Source organism: Antechinus flavipes, chromosome 1 (genome assembly GCF_016432865.1).
Source record: "Antechinus flavipes isolate AdamAnt ecotype Samford, QLD, Australia chromosome 1, AdamAnt_v2, whole genome shotgun sequence".
NCBI classification, from domain to species: Eukaryota; Metazoa; Chordata; class Mammalia; order Dasyuromorphia; family Dasyuridae; genus Antechinus; species Antechinus flavipes.
In genome coordinates, this window is record NC_067398.1 from 248,758,733 (window position 1) to 248,781,121 (window position 22,389).

Below are 22,389 nucleotides of genomic sequence, written 5' to 3' on the forward strand. Positions count from 1 at the left end.
AATTTATTGTATTTAAAGAAATAGAATAAGAAAAAAAGAAAAACAAAAGGAATATAAAGCAAAATGAAACAAAACAAAAGAAAACATTGTCATGTGCCCACAGAATATCAAGGAGGATTCAAAATATATAAAAACAAATACCAGTTTGAGAAAGTATATATATTAGTAGAAGAAATTATATTCATAAGTGTCCATCTTTTCTATACTTCCTTGTAAATTGTTCTTTTATTCTCTGCTGCACACTTTTTAAAAATTTTATTCTTTTTCTCCTTTCATCCTCTTACTTCGCCCAAGCAAGCTATATTTAAGAAAGGATATAGTTATATGTACATTTGTAGATATATACATATATATACATATAAACATATTTACCCTTGCACATAGATATACACACATCTTTCCTGTCTCTGCTGATTCTTTGATTTAATTCTGCTCCTAACTTGCCTTCCTATTACTTAACTCCCCCCAATTCATGGATCCCTTCCTTGTCTTCTTCCTTCACCCTTTCCTTCCCTACCATCCATCCCTCTCTTCTTATTTCTTTATAGATTTTGGAAGGTGCTACACCCTTCATGGTATATATGTAGTATTGTCTATTTAACCCAATCTTGATGTGAGTAGGTTTTCAGAACTATGAGCCTTCTTTTCCCTTCAGTGTCTATTCTTCCTCTGTACCTCATTTGGATGACATAATTACTATTTTTACCTCATCTGCCCCAACCTTAGTTTTGAGCTGTTGTTGTTTCTTGTTAATCTTAAATATATGTCATAAATTTCCCATGTAAAAAAAACATAAAAAGTTTAATCATGTTGAGTTTCTTGAAATTGCTCTTTGATATTGGCTCCTATATGTTAGATTTTCTGTTAAATTAGAGTTTGTTTGATAGAGTCTTGGAAATCTGCAAGTTCATTAAATGTCTATTTTTCTTCTATATTATAGATATTTGTAACAATATATATGATATATGTAAATATAGACATTATATATAATTATATATAGATATAATTATGATTTTTTTTGGCTTAGTTCTTTTAATTGTTGGGTAGATATGATTCCAGGGCCTGTAGTCTTTTATTGTGGCTGCTGATAAGTCCTGTACACTTCTAATTGTAGTTCCATCATATTTGAATTTTTTTTCTTGTTTCTTGCAAAATGTTCTCTTTGATCTAGGGGTTTTGAAATTTGGCAATAATATTCCTAAGTGTTTTCCACAAAGGATCTTGTTGAGGTGGTGATTGGTGGATTCTACTTTACCCTCGTGTTCTATCACTCCAGGGCAATTTTCTTGCATTATTGTGTCAAAGTTTTTTTTTTTTTTTTTATCACAACTTTCAGGCAGTCAAATTATTCTTATATTTTCTCATCTTAATCTGTTCTCCAAATCTGTCATTTTTCTTATAAGATGTTTTACATTGTGTCTTATTTTTTCATTCCTTTTAATCTGTTTTGATATTTTTTGGTTTCTCATAGCTTCACTGGCTTCCTCTTGCCCAATTCTAATTCTCAAAAAGTTATTTTCATTTTTGAAACTTTATCTCATTTTCTAGTTGGTTATTTTTTTTCATGATCTTGTTTTTCTTGGATTTTTTTAAATTAATTTTTTTTTTTTTTAGTTTTTACTCAATGTCTCTCATTTGACTTTTAAATTCTTTTTTGAGTTTTTCGGTAAATTGTCTCTGGATAAGGGGACATTTAACATTAGTCTTTGGGGGTGGAAGCTTTTTTTCCTTCAGTGTCCTCCTTTGAAGATGAACCCCTATCTTCCCTGTTACCATAGAATATTTGAATGGTAGGGTTCTTTCTTTTTTGCTGGTTCATTCTTGCTATTATTGTACTTCAAATAGCACAATTACTGTTTTTACCTTTTCCTTCGTGGTTTTGCTTATTAAAATTTTTATTTATTTATTTAACATTTCCCCCAGTTACATTTGAGACAGATTTTTTTTAACATGTGTTCTTAAAACTTTTGAGTTCCAGATTTTCTCTCTAATTTCCACCCTAGAGCCTATTAAAAAAAATCACATGTGAATTTTTGCAAAACATTTCCATAAGTCATGTTGTGAAAGAAAACATAGATCTTTCACCTTAATAAAAAACCCCCTCAAAAAATTAAGTGGAAGAGGGGAAAAGAGGAAGAAAGAGAGAGAGAGACAGAGACAGAGAAAGAGAGAGTGAAGATGGGAGGGAAGCACTCTGTTTCAATCTGTATTCAGACATAATAGGTTTCTTCTCTCAATATGGATAGTATTTTTCATAATAAATCTTTTAAAGTAGTTGTGGATCACTGTACTGCTGAGAATAGCAAAGTTACTTACAGCTGGTCATCCTAGAACATTTTTATTACTTTGTATACAGTACATTTCATTTTTCTTGAGTTTGTGGATGATTTTCCAAGTTTTTTTTTTTCCTGAGAGCATCCTGCTCATCTTTTCCCATAGAACAGTGATATTCCATGACAATCACATCATGATTTTGCTTTTTAGAGCCATATCATACTCACTTCTTCTCCAATCTTTCTATTTGATTATTGAATTACTAATGACAATCTTGGGCATATAGTTTATATTTCCAAGTATAAAGCATAAACAGTTTGTTCTTATTGAGTCTCTTGAGATTAGTCTTTGCTCTTACAAGAAAAATATTCTATTGAGTTCTGCTTCATTTGAGACAAAGTTCTGAAAATTTGAGAGTTCACTGAATGTCCATTTTTTCATTCAATATTACACATAATTTTTGCTGCATATAATAATTTCATCTGCAACCTTAGTTCTTTTGATTGTGGATATATAGTATTTCAAGACTTGTAATCTTTAATTGTAGCCACTGATAAATCCTATACAATTGCCAGAATAATCTTCCATGTGCAAAAATCTGCTTATGTTTATACTTCTGCACAAAAATCCTCTCTGGCTCCCTACTGCCTCCTAAGTAAAATTCAAAAATTACCACCTAATAGTCAAGACTTTTTTCTGGCATGTTTTTATCTCAACTTGCCAGATCTATTTCTTAATACTTTTCTCTATACACTTTCTTCTCTATCCCCCGACTTCTTAAACTGTAGTCCATGACCCCATATGGCATTGTATAACTGAATGTAAGTATCATGAAATTATGCTTTCTTATCAATAAATGTTTGATTTGCATACCTATTTTATATACCAATATACCTGGGGTCCTATAAAAATTTCTTAGGCAAAAAAAGACTTTGCAAGTGGAAAACGTTTAAGAAGTCCCACTCTAGCCAAATTGGTAATTCTTTGGCTCCCAAACACATTTGCCATTCTCAAGTCATTGTAACTTCAACTGTTTTCTGTCATTGAAATACTCACCTCCCTTTCTTTTCCTCCTGATTTGCTGACCATTCTTTAAAGCTCAATTCAAATGTTCTATCTCTTGATGAAATGATTCCCTTTTCCCATTATATCTCACAACAACAACAACAACAACAACAACAACAACAACAACAAAAACAACAACAACAAACCTCTAAGGTTGGTTTTATTCTTGTTCTCATTTTGCCAATAAGGAAAATGAGTCTGAGAGTAATGATTTTCATGGCATTACAGAGCTAGAAAGGATTCTAACTTAAGCATACAAAAAATATTTCATAAATATTCTCAGCTAAATTTTATTTTAGATTATTGATTCACTTTCACATCTCAAATTAGAGAAAACATAAGGCAGCACTGAGCCCCTGACCATCAATTTATAGTTTCCATTTACAACCTCTGTTTCTGACAGTGCAATTTGATGACTGATAAAATTTGTTCCATCTGGGGATATAGGTTTTTTGATGGCAGGCAACCTGTATTGGCCATCATGGACCCAGAGACTATCAAATTAGTGCTGGTGAAAGAGTGCTATTCTGTCTTCACCAATCGTCGGGTAAGTGACAGTAGAAGAGTAGTGCTGGCAGCAATGGGGAAAATATGCTTAAGCATTTTAAGGGTCACACAGTTTTTAGACCATCTGTAAATACTATCTTCAGTGTTGATATTCTTGCAGAAGAACCAGCAGTCTGGCAAGTACATTGTTAAGGCAATGTACTATAAGGGAGAGACAGAAGGCAGCTTTTGCTGGGGGCTTTGAAATCCCAAGTATCCCTTGGGTCCAAAAAACTTGGGAGTGGCATTGCCTCCCCAACAAATAGACTTGCTTATAATGCAATCCCCAAGGCCATAATTAAAAGGAAAGGTCACAGTGTTAAATGGGCCTGCTTTTCTCATCTACAAAGGCACTAACTGTTGACCAGCTGCCTCTAATAGACCGATGGGCACAGACAACATAGTCCTAAAAGTACCCCCCAAGAGTCTTTTTCTGCTTTTGGCCAGGCATTCCCAGTCATAATCCTGTGGAAAAAGTCCTCAGGAAGAGATTCTGACCTTCTCCACTAATTGTCAAATAATTATCTCACATGTGACAGGCCAGCCAGAAGAACTGAAACAATTGATGCCATGAGATAGAGATAAGAGGTGATGTATACCAGGTGTGTCAAATGACCACCACTACCACCACCTTCACAGTATTTCACCTCAGACACTTTGGGAGACAGCCTAGATATGTCACCCAGGAATAGCAATTTTTTAGCTTAATACTTCCCATCATCATACTGAGAAGAACTTTTGTAGTGAAATATCCTGGAAACTGTTTTTGCAGGTACAACAGATCCAGAAAAGAATCTGTAAAAGAAAATTCTTGTTACCAATGTCCATGGGAAATGTCAGATAACTATTGATATTTAGAAAGAATTAGTTTTTATATTGTAAAATATAATAGATCTCTAGTTGTGATTCCACCAACAATGTTCTTGACTTTTATCTTGCTAGAACTTTGGTCCAGCTGGGATTTTGGAGACTGCTGTCTCAATTGCTGAAGATGAAAATTGGAAGAGGATTCGAACAGTGTTGTCTCCAACATTTACAAGTGGAAAACTCAAGGAGGTAAAGTGATGGATGCTGGTCAGATGCTAGAAGGATCTCCAGGAGAGACTAAAAAAAAAAAAAACAAACAAACCACAAAACCAACTTCTAATCATTTTCTCCAGTTAAAGCCTAATTAATAGTCCAGCAAGTTTGAGCTTCTCTATTGGATTATCTTGTTTCCTAATTTTTGTGTGTGTGATGAGATGGGAGAGAGCACTGTTTCTGGAGTTAGATAACCTAATCTCCATTGTCACCTCTGATTCTTATTACCTGATCAACTACAGCAAGTCACTTAACCATTCTGGCTACCTTATTAAAAAATTCATTAAAAAATGAAGCAGTTTGACTATATGGCCTAGAAGTTCTTCTATGTACAATTCTTTGCATTCTAAAAGAGATAATTAAATTTCTAAATACTATTGTGCTTCTTCTGTCTTGGGAAATCTGGTCTGTTCTAGAATTGGGTTTTCTATTTGTAACTATTGTCTTTTGGCATTTAGATGTTTCCCATCATTAACCAATATGGAGATGTATTAGTGAAGAACATGAAGAAGGCCGCAGAGAAAAGCAAGCCTGTGACAATGAAAGAGTAAGTATGGTGCTATAGTTGTAGAAATCTGAGGAACTACGGGAGACCCTACTTGCCTAAGCCTGTCTCTTGACATCTTTCCCTGAAAACTGAAGCACCAACTTTTAGAGTTATTTGAATTTTTAAATAACAAAGCAAATATAAAGGGCAATCTGATCCCCTCTGAGGTTAAATCCATTTGGAAAGCTGTTTGTAACTGATGACTCCACTTTTTCTCCTTTCTCCTTTTTCCTTTATTTTTTCATAGGTTGAATTCTATATAGTCTGGCTTTCAAATGTATTATTCAACCTTTAAAATAATTTTTAATTCCAAAAGAATCCCAATAGACTTTGGACAGAAAATACCCTCTGCATCCAGAAAAAGAACTATGGGTATTGTTTGAATGTAAATCAATGCATGCTATGTTCACTTCTTTTTTCTGTTTTTTTCCCCCCCCCATCGTTTTTTTCCCCTTTTGTTCTGATTTTTCTTTCCCAACATGATTTATAAAGTGATGAATTTACATGTTAATTTTATTACATATTATAAAGGAATGGCATATTTTACACAATAGATTTGAAATTGTATGTATAAGCATCTTTTTTATTACACTATGCTGTAAAATGTTTGTTTTATTTATAAATTAATTAAATAAATAAAAGTTTTTTAAAAAAGGAAAAAAAAACCTAAAGAGTGGGAATGATAGTGTAACTAATCTGAAGACAACAAAAGAATGTGGAGTCAGATATAGCTGTTAGTGCCTTCTCTAATATGCCCACCTTTCACTTCTTTTGTCTTTATCTTATAGGTATTAATGTATATATGTATGTATTTATGTATATATGTATATCATCCTTATTTGAATATAAACGTCTTGGGGTCAGAGAATATTTTTACATTTTTCTCTTATCCAATAGCACATGGTAAGCACTTAATAACACTTAAAAGCTAGCTTATAAATTGAAAGTAGATTAACATGTTTAACATGTATTGGTCAACCTACCATCTGGGGGAAGGGGTAGGGGGAAGGAGAGAAAAAGTTGGAACAAAAGAATTTGCAACTGTCAATGCTGAAAAATTACCTATGCATATATCTTGTAAATAAAAAGCTATTTAAAAAAATAAATTGAAAGTAGAAAGTATTCACAATGTGAGGAAGAAAATATACTCCTGGTTAAATAAAAGAAACAGATTTTTCTAACAGCTTACAAAGAGGAAGTGATAATACAAATCATTAATACTATGCATTTTGTCCCATGAAGGTCCAACCTATCATTTATTCATTTGCTCATTCATTTATAAAATGTTTTTTGCACTTCTAGGTAGTTGATAAAAAGAATCAATATGTTTCTGAAAAATCTCATCTAGTAAATGCTATTGACTATTTAAAACTCTGGCCTATATGCCTTGCTTGGTTGAACATAGAGCCCTATTGGCAAATCTTGGCAGGCCACATTAAAATATAATTGGGAAATATGTAATAAAATGAAAAAATACAATAGAACATAGGTAATATGAGTTTGTGGGGTTGTAATTTCAATATATGGCCCAGAAATATCCTTTGGAATAGTTTAATGACCCCAATTTCTATGGACTTTGACACCACTGCTTTAGAGCCTTACTTTCATGACTTTGTTGAGAGATGAAAGATGGAGTATCTATTCTGAGTCTTTTTTGTTTGTTTGTTTTGTTTTCTCTCTTTAGTATTTTTGGGGCCTACAGCATGGATGTGATTACCAGCACTTCATTTGGTGTCAATATTGATTCCTTGAATAATCAGAATGATCCCTTTGTCAGAGAAATTAAGAAGTTAATCAAATTCAGTTTTCTGGATCCACTCATACTTACAATAAGTAAGTTTGTTCTTCTTTACAGAAATGAATAATTAAAAGTTCAGTGATCCTGGCATTCCTGAAGGTAGCTCAATCAATTGGACCATAGATTTAATGATGGATGGAAACTTAGAATCATTAATTCCAAATCCTTTTATTCAATAGAGAATTAAAATATTACATAGAAATATTATAACACAATCTTAGGAATTTTGGAGAAATTATTTGCAGATTGGATCAATCATATAGAGCTTTGTAGGTAATCTAGAAAACTAGTGATAGGCATAGGAAGCCTAATTTTGGAGAGAAATTTCCTTCTACTTTTGGGCTTTTTGTTGACCCACATGTGTTCACAAATGATTGGCAATATCAAAAAGGAAATGAGGAAGCCCTATTACAATTTGTACCTTTGGTGCCATCTTCCCATCTACATTCCAAATAAAAATGATAACATCTATTGTAAAATTCTACAGTTTCATAAAAAATTTGGTTTTGTTTTCTTCAGCACTCTTTCCGTTCCTTGTTCCTTTGTTAAAAAAATTGGATGTAACTGTCTTTCCAAAAGAAGCAACAGATTTCTTAGCAAAGTCAATCAAAAAAATAAAGGCAGAACGAAAGGCAAATACACAGAAGGTAAGTAGATCTCTCCAGTGTTCAAAGTAAAAATATGTGTACATTATAGTTGTATTCATTATTCTCAGAATAAAGCAAACAAATCTTGTGTTCCATTTTACTTGATGATCATTCTTATTCACTATAATTTTTATTCAATTCCAATTGTGAATTATTTTTTGAGGACTTACTGTAACATGAAGTGTCACTTGATGGCCTCTAAGCTTATTTCTAGTTTTATTTCTATGCTTCTATTATTTAATATTTGTCAGACCTAGTGATGTGTGTCTCTGAGAGTAGAAAGAGAAAAAAAATGCTGTCCCAGCTCTTAATTAATTTACAACCTCAAAGGCTGGATAAGACACATACCAATATTTTACTTCAGATTATTATATGATATATAGCAGGAACCCCAGGGAAGAGGAAAGTACCTTTCTCCTTTATAAACGCTCAGAACAAGCCATGCGAACAATACAAAGGTTATATAAGAATGGACAACAAATTATAATTATGTCAACAATGTTGTATTTAAATTCTCCATGTGGGCTGAAACCAGAATATCTTTAATCCTACAGATCTTCACTTGTTTATCCTACAGTAGGGACATTAATTTGCTCTGTTCATAGCTAATTTGTGTGTTCTTAAATGTTTTCTCAGCACTAGTATTTTCTTTTATTTTCCAGCACCGAGTAGATTTCCTTCAGCTTTTGATGGATTCTCAGACTTCTAAAAATTCAGATTCGCATTCTCACAAAGGTAAGTTGGGAATGAGGGCAGTCACAAATTAGAATCTGTTAAGCCATCATCTGTGGACTTATGAAAAAAATGTCCAATTTTCTTAGATGATATGCCAAATGGAAAAATGATATAAATGACAACAATATTGATGTTATAGGTTTTTAAGATTTGCAGAGCACTTTGCATATATTACTTCACTTGATTTCATGCCAGTTCTGTGAATTTGGTGTCATTCTTATTTCTGTTTTAGAGAAGAGGAATCTAAGCCTGAGAGTTTAAACATCTTTCACAGGATCACAGCTAGTAAAACATTGAAGTAGGATTTGAAATAAATTAGATTGGACATACCTCTAACTCCCACACTGTATGATATCACCTAGCCATCTCAGAAATATGCTTGACATCTGTAGATTGAGCCAGATAGAATTTTCAAAACTCTATTTGAATTTGTGATGGTAAAGTTAGTTTGAAGCCTATATGGTGACATAAAAGTCCTCCTTTCATCTCAAACCTTGGACAACATGATGCATAGTAAGGTGGGAAAAGTGTAATTTGTGGTCTTATCCTAACTGTGTCACTAAGTACATGTATGATGAAGGGACATTACTTCTGTTTTTTTTGGCTTACTTGTCATAGGCAAAACTAGGGTATTAGCCCAAGAGATGACTCAGTTTTCTTCTAGCTTTAAATCTTATAATTTTACTCTATTCTCTGGCATAGACTATGTTTATTTGTGCTCAGCTAGCGTAGGGTAGTACCAGGTCTGAAATTAGCAAGACACATATTCCTGAGTTCAAATCTTGCCCTTATTAATCATACAGCTAATAAGCTGTATGATTCTGAGCAAATCACTTAACCCTGTTTGCCTCAGTTGCCTCATTTGTTAAATGAACTGAAAAAGTAAATGGCAAACCACTCCAACAGTAAGAAAGAAAAGAAAAAAGAGATTGATCTGAAAATATGTTTCTCTTTCAAGTTAAAACTTGTGGGAAAAACTTCTCAAATTGTGTTTTAATGAGAATATTCTCCTTTACCATAAATAAGATACAGATTCTCCTAAGTTCACCTAGGCATTCTTCAAAAGCTCAGTTTCAGGGAGGCAGCAGAGTTAAGAGGAAGGGGGAGTGGAGTTGGGAGTCGGAAGGCCAGATTCTAGTCTCAGGTTCAATCACTTACTAGATTGATAACTTGGAACAATTGCCTTATCTGAAAGATGGAAAGAGCCATTCTTGAACCAGCAATTTCATAGCTTCCTTATGGTGGGCAAATTAATAAGATAGGTAACTTATAACATTAGGAATTATGTAAATATAAGCAATGCTTATGGTTACCTTCTGAATACTTTTCTTTCATGAAGACCATCAGAGATAGGATATAGAGGTATATCATGGAAAGAACAGGAACTCTGAAGTGTGAGGACCTGTGTTCAAATCTTAACTCTCTAATTTATGAGAGAAGCCCAAATTTTTATTGAATTGAAAAGTCAGGATGTTGGACTACATTGCTCTTGGAATCCTTGCTAACGTTATATATGGAATCTCCCTTCAAAGATTTCTTCTTCATACTTGCTCCACTCTATATACAACTACCCTACCACAGGTCCTCTGGACTATTGCTAGAACCTTCTAATATGTTTTTCTATGACACAGTGTGTGAGAAAGAAGAGAGAATACCCTGAAATGAAATATCATTTTTTTATCACATTTAGAAACAAGAAGTGAAGAAGAGATAGGTGTGTGGAATGAGTAGAAAAAGGAAAAATAAGGTTGAACAATTTAATAATCTTGGTTAGACAATCTTTTTTCTTGTACTGTGATGATATATGTGGGTGGAAAATTCCTATTATAGCAATGAATTTATTTCAGATCTTATTTAGGTATTCTGGAGAGTCAGGTAGATGTCCTTTCTAAATTCTTGTGATATACTTGAATGGTATAACAAAGGTATGATGCACCCAAAAAGAGGACTGTGGGAACTGAGTGGGGATCACAGAATATAATTTTCATTCTTTTTGTTGTTATTTGCTTGCATTTTATTTTCTTTCTCATTTTTTCTTTTTGATTTGATTTTTCTTGTGTAGCAAGATAATTGTATAAATATGTGTGCATATATTGGATTTAACATATATTTTTACCATGTTTAACTTGCTATATAGGGGAGGGATGGGCAGAAGGGGGGAAAATTGGAACACAAGGTTTTGCAAAGGTTAATGTTGAAAAATTATCCATGCATATGTTTTGAAAATTAAAAGCTTTAATTTAAAAAAAAACCCAAATGTATGATAACTTTGTCTGAATATCTTCCTTGCCTCAATTTCAGATCTGAGTGATGAGGAAATTCTTGCTCAATCCATTATCTTTCTTTTTGCTGGCTATGAAACCACCAGCTCTGTACTTTCTTTTCTTTTTTACCACCTGGCCACTAACCTTGAGATCCAAGAAAAGCTTCAGAAGGAGATCGATGAAGTTTTGCCCAACAAGGTGAGAAGATGAGAGGAATAAAACTATTTGCTCTTCACTCCCAAATCCCTTCCTGTTCACCTGTTTGCTTCATCTCCTAGCAGAAACTTTGTCAAAATCAGTTCTGCTGACTGAGTGTTTGCCCATTATTGAGACATAGCCAGGGTTGAAAAGGCAAAGATTTGTTGAGGCACCATAGATTTATATGATGTTCTGCTTGCAGAGAATGAAAAATATTTCAGGAACTAGTGTCAGCCCTTGGCAAAATACTGGAAAAGCCCTTTTGTCCTCTGTTCACACAGCCTCTTCAAAGACCTTCCTCCATATAATGACATTCATTTTTCATCTCTTGTGATACTAAATTTCTTTGTGACTTTGGCTCTCGCTATACTCCTTATTCTCTTTCCATTTCTGTTTTTTTGTCCCTTGCTTATTATTTTCTCCTCTCCTCTTCCTTCTTTTCCTCTCTTCTCCTTTCCTTTTCTCTTATTTCTTCTTCCTTTCTCTTTTCTCCTCTCCTATCCTCAGATTTTCATTCAGTCTCTGAAATGACTGATAACAGCAATTATAAACTCTTCGTGTTATTAGAAGACAAAAAGTCGACATTGGTCTTTATCAATATGCAAGAATCTCTTTTTTGACCCACCAGGATCATCTGTCTCCATCACTTTTAAATCAAATAGAATAATCACTATTGTGGGAACACTTGAATACTTACTTCCCTATCAAATTAAGGGATAGCCTTTAGAATGTATGGGGAAAAGTCCATTTAAACAGTAATGAGTGACCAAATCAGAATGGTGGCAGTAGGAAGGAAGAAGCAATAAATTTGTAAAAGTGTCTAGCTTACTGACTATCTAGTAAACCAAATTTGAGCTCCTTATAATGGTGCTGAGAACAATCTAGAGAACATAAATGGGGACAGATTGCATCTCATCTTGATTTGGGAGCAGATCTTTTTTGTATATTACTCATTTTCTTTAGTATTGCCACGATATTTTTTTCCCATGGAGATAGATAATGACTATGAAATAGGAATTTCTTCCATTTTACCTGCAATCCCCATAATATTCTCTAAATTATATAGAAGTCTGGAACAGAAGGATATGATCAGAGTTGCCCTTCCAAATAGATAATTGTCTATGTTATCTGTTATGAAGCACACCGGGAAAGCCTCTCTGCTTCCACCCCAAGTATCTTTTCTACATACTGCCATTACAGATGTGCCCTATGAGTCTTTTCTGCTGTGAAATCCTTTAGAGGTGTAAAATATTAAACTATTATGAAATATTACCAGAGCATCCCAATATTGATGGTGAATTGAAAGTGAGGACTTTTAGATTCTGGAGAAAAGACAATCATTTTTGAAAGGGATAAGCAGAAGTTACAAGAAATGGAAGCAAGGAAACAATGAAGATTCAGAAGGGCTCTTCTCAGGTTCAAGTGTATCTAAAACAAACTCAACTGAGATAAATTTTCTTTACTATTCCACCCTAATTTCATAGTCAGTCTAGTTTATTCCAAGAGACAATCCAGAAGAACAAAAGAAAAATATTCATCTTAACAAAATTTTCTTCACTGAGGTCAAGAGTTTTGTTTCAGGCTCTACAAGCATTATATAAATTCAAATCTCACTTTGATGGAGCTCAGAAGTTTTAAACTACTTTATTAGCACATTGACCATGCAGGAACTCCCAGCATTCCATAGGTTCAATAGCAAATATATTTTTATAGTTTTCCTCCAGAAGACATTATTACTCTAACATTGGGTGACCAGATATATGATGGAATTGGTATAGCATCATTCTAAGACCAAGTAAGTAAAGATAAATATGATATGTCACCTTAATACTTGGAACTGTTTGTTCTTTTTTCAGGAAGCAGTCACATATGATAACCTGTTGAATATGGAGTACTTAGATATGGTAATAAATGAAAATCTCAGGTTGTATCCCATAGCTGGCAGGATTGAAAGGGTTGCTAAGAAAACTGTGGAGATCAATGGACTAATGATTCCTAAAGGCACGGTAGTGATGGCTCCACCCTTTGTCCTTCATCGTGACCCAGAATACTGGCCAGAACCAGAGGAGTTCCGCCCTGAAAGGTAAACATTTAGTTTTTAAATAAGGGAAAAGGTTACTCAATGTGGTCAGTTGAAAAAGTGTGGAGAGGACTTTGAGTAGGGAGATAGGATCAGGTTTTGAATCCTGGTTTTGTGTCTTGCTTAGATTGGTGAACTTGGACCTGTAACTTAAATTCTCACATAACTCTGCATAATGCCTGCAATAGCTATTTCATCAGTTTAGACAGAACCACTTTGCATTATTGTTCTTATTTTATGAAGGAAGAAACTGAAGCTTATATACATTAATTGACTTGGCATTAGCCCTGCAGCTAAGTGTCAGAAGTGGGCTTTGAATATTGGTCTTTGTTATAGTTTCAACTTGAAAATGAGGGTTTGAACTATAAGCCACCTGAGTCCCTTTGATTTTGAAATTCTATAACCTTTATCTCCTTTTCATTATTCTATTCTGTAGGATGTCTATTCAAAAGTCAATAAATAGAGATGAATACAAGTATGTACTTATTTCCATGAATCATTTATTTGTGGATGTGTTTTAAGCTCTTAACAATGATTAAATTTTTAGGGCATATAAGACAAAGAACATTGTGCTAGACTTTGAGTCAGGAAGATCTGAATCCAAAGCCCACTTCTGCTGCCACTTAGCTATATGTCTAATGATCACTTTCTACATAGTGACTCTTCAAATATTTTATTTTCTCTTTAAACCTCCCATTGCTTACCCTTCTTGTCACTCTCAGCTGAAACTTATATTTTACTAAAAATAGCAGACAATTCACGGTGAATTCTTTTCTTCCTCTTCCTCATTTCCCATTACTTAGATGCCTTCTGCTACCTTTTTCTTTACACATGTATCTCATGTTGAAGAAACCTTATTCCTTCCCAACATTAACTCTTCTACTTGTTCAAGGGATCCCATCTTTTCTAACAGATTCTGTCATTCCCACTCAAACTTAATTTCATTCTGTCCCTCTCTATTGACTCATTTCCTACTATCTACAATATGCACACTTTTCTTCTATTCTAAATAAATTCTGATTTGATCTTTTACTTTCTTTTGTTGCCCTATATCTCCTTTGTCTTTTGTAGCTAACCTCAAAAAGTTTACTATATAATAAAAAAGTACAGAGGTTACCTATAATAAGTATTTCCATTTTCTCTTCTTTTACCCTCTTCTTCATCTTTGAATTTTAAAGAATCATTTATACTCTTTTGTTGTTGTTCAATCATATTTGATTCATCACTCCATTTGGGGTTTTCTTGACAGAGATACTGCAGTGGTTTGCCATTTGCTTTCCCAGCTCATTTTACAGATAAGGAAATGGAGGCAAACATGGTTAAATAACTTTGCCAGAGTCACACGGCTTTTAGGATTTGAATTCAGGCCTTTCTTACTTCACGTCTGGCTTTCCATTCACTCTGCCACTCAACAGCCCCCAAAAATCTTTAGGCTAAAATGCAATGCTTTTATAACAGATTAACAATCTCATTCCTTATATTTTCATTTCTTATATTTTTCAATAATTTAAGAATATCTACTATCTAAACAATATTGCTATTAGAACAGGTTGTTGAGAGTCTGTTGATGTTTTGACTTTCAAGTCTAGTTTGGTATTTTTAAAAAGGACAAAAAACCAATAGAGCTTCATGATCTGAAAGAACTGCTCTGAAATCAAAATAGGTATTTTAGATGTTGTCACTATCTTTTTAAGAAAGATTTCTTGACATCTGCTTTTTTGTCTACTTTTTATTTTTAACATACATAAAATGTATTTTTAACATTTTGATTCCCAAATTTCTCCCTTCCATCTGGCCTCTAACCTGTCCATTGAAAAGTCAAGCAATATGAATCAGTATTATATGTGAAGTAAGGAAAAACATTTCCATTTTAGCTTTGTGTAAAAAAGCAAGAAAAATAAAGTGAAAACAATGTCCTTCATCTCACTAAGAGTTCATTATTTCTATCTCTGGAGCTGAATAGCATTTTTCATCATGGTAACTTTAGAATTAATTTTGGATTACTGCATTAAGCAGAGAAACTAAGGATTTCATAGTCAATTATTATTACAATTTTCCTGTCACTGTGAATAGTTTTCTGCTTTTATTTATTTCACTTTGCATAAGTTCACATAAAACTTCCCAAGTTTTTCTGAAACCATTCCCGTTTTCTTTGCTTTTAAGACAATAATATTCTATCACAATCATACCACAATTTGTCCAATCATACCACAACCATTTAATAGGTATCCTTTTCATTTGAAATTTTGCCACCATAAGAGTACTGCTATAAATATATATGTCCATATAGGTTTTTCCCTTTTTTTTGATCTTTTTGGGATATAGATATAATATTGTTATTGATGGATCAAAGGATTTACAATTTTATTGTTTTTTGAACATAGTTACAAATTATTTACCAAAATGGTTCCGCCACTTCACAACTATGCCCACAGAGTTTTTGGCGTTCCTTTTTTTTTTCTTTCACATTGCCTCCAGCTTTGGTCATTTTTTTAATGTCAAATTAACCAGTCTCATAGGAGTGAAGTGGCAATCCAGAAATGCTGCAATTTGAATTTCTCAGTAGTGATTTAGAATATTTTTCCTTTGATTATTGATAGCTTTGAATTAGTTTTCTAATATGTAACCAGGTCTACATTCCCATTATAATAATCTTTGTGTTATATTACTGTAGTCTTTATTCTAGTATTAAAAATTTTGGCATCAATATTCATTAGAAAAAATTTATCACAATTTTCTTTGTTTTTGCTCTCCTTGGTTTAGAAATCAAAACTATATATATGTTACAGAAAGAATTTCATAGAATTCATTCCTTAACTATTTTTTCAAGTACTTTACATGATGTTGTAAGTACATGTTCTTTAAATATTTTCTAGAATTCACTTGTACATGCAGGTAGTCATGTGGATTTTTTCACAGCTTAATTTATAGCTTGTTAAATTTCTTTTTTGAAGTTAGGAACAATTTAAGAATTTTATTTCCTTTTATATTAATCTGTGCAATTTATATTTTTGTAAATGTTCATTCAGTTAATATAAATTATTAATTTATTGGCATATAATTGGAAAAAATCCTCTCCTAATAATTGCTTTAATTTTATCTTCAGTCATAGTTCATTGTTTTTTCTTTTTAATGCTTATAATTTGTTTCTCTTCTTTTAAAAAATATTCAAATTAAGAAATTGCTTATCTATTTTATCTTTTTCACAAACCAGATCTCAATTTTATTTTTAAAATTAAAGATTTGTAATTTATATATTTAAAAATCTCTCCTTTTAATTTTTTTAGGATTTTATTTTAATGTTTAAAAGGAGAATTTTAATTTGTTCTCTTTTTAGTTTTTTTTTTGGTTTCCTGTTCAATTCATTGATTCTGCTATGTATTGCTTTGTCTGCATCCCATAAATTTTGGATGTTGTCTCATTTTTTGTCATTATCTTTAAGATAATTTTGGGTTAAAAGAATATTTCTATGATTTGTTTTTTAATCCATAAATTCTTGGGGATTATATTATTTAATTCTCAATTAATATTTAATTTATGATTTAAAAAGACATTATTAAATGTAATTTTAATGAGCATTCATTATTTTACACATTTGTTTGTGATGATATTATTGTAAAAATTCCATGTATATCTGATGAAAAAAAGGTTATTTTCCTTTACCCTCTCATTTAATTTACTCCACATTCTTATGTTTTTAAAAATTCTATTAATCTTTTAAATTTTATTATGCATTAAATTTTTAATCTAATTTATTTTATGAAAAAGATTTTTATATTGCCTTTGAATTTGATGTTTGAATGTCTCATTTTCTATTTATTTCTGGTATTTTCATCAGGAATGCCTGGAATTTTTCTATTTCATTTTTTGCTTTATGAAAACATGCACAATTTTTCTGGGTATGTAATTCTTGGTTGTAACCCTAGTTACTTGGTCTTCTGGAATATATTTCCAGGCCTTTATTCCTTTAACTTGGTAGTTACTAAATCTTGTATGATCCTGACTATGGCCCCACAATATTTTGAGGTTTTTCTTTCTAGATTCTTCCATCTTTTCTTCTTGAATTGGCTATAATATTCCTGACAGTTTTCATTTTGAGATTTTTTTTGGAGTTGACCAGTGGATTCTTTCAGTTTTGACTTTGCTCTCTGGTTATGATATTTGGGGAGTTTCCCCATATAATTGAATGAAATATGGAGTTTAGGCTCTTCTTTTTGGATTATGGGTTATTTGCCATTTTCTTCCATTTTTTCATTCATTTGACTCCATTTTATTTTTTGCGATGTTTCATTGCTTCTTTAGCTTCCATTTGATCAGTTCTAATTTTTAAAGAATTACTTCCTTCATTGTGGTTTTGCACCTCTTTTCTCTACTAGGCCAATTCTGCTCTCAAAGGAGTTATTTTCTTTATTAATTTTTTGTGTTGTGAATTTGCTTTTCACAATTCTCTTGTATTGCTCTCATTTCTTTTCCCAATTTTCTTCTTATTTAGTTTGTGAAATAATTTTTAACTTTTTAAAGAAAGTCTCTCTTTTTTGTTTGCTCTTCTGGGAATTCTTTTTGGGGCTTTTGTCCAATATGGATTTTTCTTTGAGGCTATGCTTATAGATTTTTCATATAATTTTTTTCTTCTGAGTTTAGGTTTTAAACTTCTCCATCATCTTCATAGCTTTTTAAGATCAAGCTCCCCCCTCCTTTTTACATTTTTTTCATTGACTTTAAGTCTTCTGTTAAAGTTGGATTCTGCACACTTTAGGAGTGCATCTAAGTATCTAAGTATCAGACTAATTTTTTTGGCCTATTGGCTTAAGCATTTCCCAAGGTTGAGTAATGTCTTTTGCCTTTTAATTTCATCTTCTTTTTTCACTTCCCCCCTCATTTCTTTTCTTTTCTTTTCTTTCCATTTTGAACAATCAGGTTCAGTAAGGAAAACAAGGAGAGCATTAACCCCTATGTGTACCTGCCCTTTGGTGCTGGCCCTCGAAACTGCATTGGGATGAGATTTGCACTTATGAGTATGAAAGTTGCAACTAGCCGACTCCTGCAGGAATTTACCTTCAAAACTTGTAAAGAGACACAGGTAAGGAGTCATATTTTTTGTCTCAGTATTTATAATTTTTTTTCCAAAATTACTTTCTTTTCTTTTTTTAAATTTTTATTTCTTTTTTTTATTTTATTAAAGCTTTTTTATTTACACAACATATGCATGGGTAATTTTTCTACATTGTTCTTTGCAAAGCCTTCTGTTCCAAATGATCTCCTCCTTCCCTCCATCCCCTCCCATAGATGTCCAATACATATCAATTATTTTAAAACATATGTTAAATCCAATATCTGTATACATATTTATACAGTTATCTTGCTGTACAAGAAAAATGGGATCAAGAAGAAAAAAAAAACTGAGAAAGAAAACAAAATGCAATCAAATAACAGAAAGAGTGAGAATGCTCTGTTGTGGGCCACACTCAGTTCCCACAGTCCTTTCTCTGGGTGTAGATGGCTCTCTTCATCACTGAATAACTGGAATTGATTTGGATAATCTCATTATTGAAGAGAGCCACGAATGATTTTATTTTCAAAGTAGAGAAATGGAAGATGGTGCAGTAAGCAGTAAATCATCATAGCTCTTCCACATTCACCTCTAATCAACCATAAAATTATGTTCCCAAACAAATCCTGGAACAGCAGAACCAACTAAAAAGGGGGTGAAGCAATTTTTGAATCCAAGAAACTTGAAAGAATGACAGGAAAGTTTGTTTCACTTGGGTAAAAGGGGAGCACAGTCCAGCACAAGAAGTATTCCAAGAAGCAAGTGGCAAGCCCTACTTTAGCAAAAACAGACAACTTTTACCGCTAAAGTTTAAGTGTAGCCGTTGGGAAAGTCTGAAACAGTTAACAGCCCTCTGTTCTCAGCCCATGCCAGAAACAAGCTCTAAAGTCTTAGCTCTGCATCCACTAAGCTGCCAAACTTCTGTGACCTACAGCAACAACTTGCCACACTCCCACCACACCCTCTCCATACAGCACCACATCTAAGGGTTACTGAGGGCTTCAGGCAATATCAATGCAGCACTAGACAAACAACCAGAGTCTGACCCACTGGTACAAGAAACTTGAGAGTGGCCCTTCCACTCTAGAAGCAGAGTTAAAATTTAGAAAGGAAAAAGACCAATTAAAAGAAGATGCTCAATAAACGATACAAACAGAATCTGCTTATAGAAAGTTATTTTGATGACAGGGAAGATTAAGACCTAGACTCAAATGAGGAAACTTGGGAAAAGAAATGAATAATGTAGGAAAATTGTGAAAAGAATCAACAGCATAGAAAAAGAAAACATTTCTTTTTATATTAGAATTAGCCAAGTGGAAGGAAAAACAAAAATCCAATGAAGAAAACAATTCTCTAAAAAGTACAAGTGGTCAAATTAAAAAGGAAGTACAAAAGATAACAGGGAATTACAATCTCTTAAAAGTTAGAATTGGGCAAGTGGAAGCTAATGATCAGATGAGAAAACAAGCTTAACCGAACAAATTCAAAAGAGTAAAAAAATAAAAGAAAATGTAAAATACCTCATTGGAAAAAAAAACAAAACAATTGTTCTAGAAAAGAGATCTAGGAGACACAATATCAGGATCTGACTATCTGAAAACCATCATCAAAAGGAGGAATAGACAACATGCTTCAAGTAATTATCAAGGAAAACTGGCAGGTATCCTGGAACCAGAGGATAAAAACTGACATTGAAAAAAAATGTGAACTGATCTAAAAATTCTGAAGAGGAATTTGGAACTCTATCCAAAGGACAACCAAACTATATTGATCCAGCAATGCCACTACTAGATCTGTATCTCAAAAAGATCATAAAAGAAAAAAAAGGACCTATATGGGCAAAAATATTTATACCAGCCCTTCAGAAGATGGCAAAATTTTGGAAATTGAGAGATGCCCATCAATTGGGGAATTGCTGAACCACAATTGAATAAGCTGTGGTATATAAATGGAATAGAATACTCTTGTGCAATAAGTAATGATGAGCAGGCAGATTTCAGAAAAACCTGGAAAGACATGTTGATTCTGATGCAAAGTGAAATGAATAGAACCAGGAAAACATTGTACATAGTATCAGTAATATTGTGTGATGATCAACTATGAATGACTATATTCTTCTCAGCAATGCAATGATGCAAGATAAGTACAAAGAACTTATGAAGGAAAACACTATCCATATCCAGATAAAGAACTGGTAGATTTTGAATGCATATTGAAGCATGTTTTTTCACTTACTATATTATTTTTTGTCGTTTTGTTGTCCTTTGATCTGTTACTTCTTTCACAATCACAAATAATATGGAAATGTGTTTTATGTGATAGCACATGCATAATCTCTTTCATATTGCCCACCATTTTAGGAAGAGGGAAGATGAGGGAGGAAGGTAGAAATTTTGCAGCTCATAATTTTGTAAAAATGAATGTTAAAAATTGCATCAGCATGTAATTGGGGGGGGAAGTATTATTAGAAAAACTAAGTAGAGAAATTTCCTATACTGCATGACAAATTTAATTCAACACAATTGGCAAATTTAATGTGAGCAGGCTATTAAATGTTAATTTACCATTATTAAAATGGAAATATACAATCCAGTAGAGAAATAATCAAAATATCATTGGCTGCATAACTAATTTGAATAAACTATAATAGCAACAAAAATAAAAATAATACAATTTTTTTTTGTTGCTAACAGCATAGTTTTTGAAGACCAAAATATAGCAGGCCTTTTAACATTTTTTTAATTCCTCAGTTTTATGAGAAAAAGATATTTAGTGTTACTGGTCTTGGGATGAATAAAGTCTCTTAATTTCAGCAAGATTCTTGAATTTATTTTACAACTGACTAGTATTAATAAAAATCTGAGTATATACTTAATACATATTGATTGGTTGCTTGTCTATTTTGTGATAGTTTCTATTATAATGTGATGGGTTTCTTTTATAATCATATCATTCTAATACTCCTTTGCATGATATTCTAGCTAGTTTGTCTTCATTTGTATAATCTTTTTTCCATAAAATATAATAAACATTTGTAACTTTTATTTCTCTCTTGTTTGAAACTGGTTACTTATTGAACTCTAATTTTCTTTATTGTTGCAGGTTCCTCTGAAGTTAAGCAATCAGCCACTCCTTACACCAACTGTTCCCATTGTTCTGAAAGCTGTACCAAGAACCAACAAGGCAAACCAGAAATAAAAATTCTTCTCATTCTACAATTTCTCTTCTGTAGTGCAAAGCTACTGGATCCTAGGGCTTCAAAAGTAACTTACTTTACCTTATGAACCAAACAAGGAAAAAAAAAATTAATTCTTTCTTTTTAACCACAAGGAATGAGTACATTTCAAATGGTCTTTCAGAGATCTCCATGTTTGATGACCATTGTATAATGTTCAGTGGTATATGTAATAACATAAATTGATCCAACTCATCATGTTCTAAAAAAACCCAAAACTCTAAAAGATTAGTGTCACTTGATATTACTAGATTTTTGTGATTCAATGAATGAACATAGAGAAAACCATGAATTGAGTGCCTGTTCATTATTTTTTTTATCAACAATAATCCTTGACAATCACAATTATGGTAAATGTGGTAATATTATGGGGGCATATTACTTATTTTTAATATCTTACATTTAATTTAAGTATGTTATTTTTTACTTTTTTCATTTTTTTTTCTTTTGAGTGTGTCTTCTTTCACAACATAAGTAAGATGGTAACATGTTTTGTGTGATTAAATATGTATAACCTATATCAAATTGCTACCCATCTTTGGGAGGGAAGAGGTAAGGGACATAGAGAGAAAATTTGGAACTCAAAGTTTTTTAAATGAATGTTAAAAATAGTCTTTATATGTAACTGGGAGGAAATAAAACATTATTTATTTAATATTCTGCATTTGGCTCTGTTGCTGTAAACCACTAAAGATAATTTTTGGAACTTCTTATTTAATGTCCGGCATGCCTTAATATCATATCAGTATCATTTAGTTGGACGGACAAATTAGTTTTGATTTTCCTAATTTTTTTGCTAATTAACTGATCAGAATATTCATATAGAAGAACCATTGATAATTCTGGTAAGGTGACAAATATTCCAGTTAG

The 22,389-nt window shown here is 32.5% G+C and overlaps 1 protein-coding gene across 1 annotated transcript in view; it reads left to right on the plus strand.

Annotated features, from left to right (window-relative positions):
* Positions 1-22,174, plus strand: part of LOC127563615 (cytochrome P450 3A4-like) — a 32,587-nt gene extending 10,413 nt beyond the window's left edge. The window contains exons 4-13 of the mRNA XM_052000077.1: positions 3,787-3,886; positions 4,828-4,941; positions 5,424-5,512; positions 7,197-7,345; positions 7,830-7,957; positions 8,620-8,692; positions 10,994-11,154; positions 13,011-13,237; positions 18,152-18,314; positions 21,387-22,174. Coding sequence (XP_051856037.1) covers positions 3,787-3,886; positions 4,828-4,941; positions 5,424-5,512; positions 7,197-7,345; positions 7,830-7,957; positions 8,620-8,692; positions 10,994-11,154; positions 13,011-13,237; positions 18,152-18,314; positions 21,387-21,482 — 1,300 coding nt within the window. The 3' untranslated portion in view covers positions 21,483-22,174. The remainder of the gene's footprint in view (positions 1-3,786; positions 3,887-4,827; positions 4,942-5,423; positions 5,513-7,196; positions 7,346-7,829; positions 7,958-8,619; positions 8,693-10,993; positions 11,155-13,010; positions 13,238-18,151; positions 18,315-21,386) is intronic.
* The last annotated feature ends 215 nt before the right edge of the window (positions 22,175-22,389 follow it).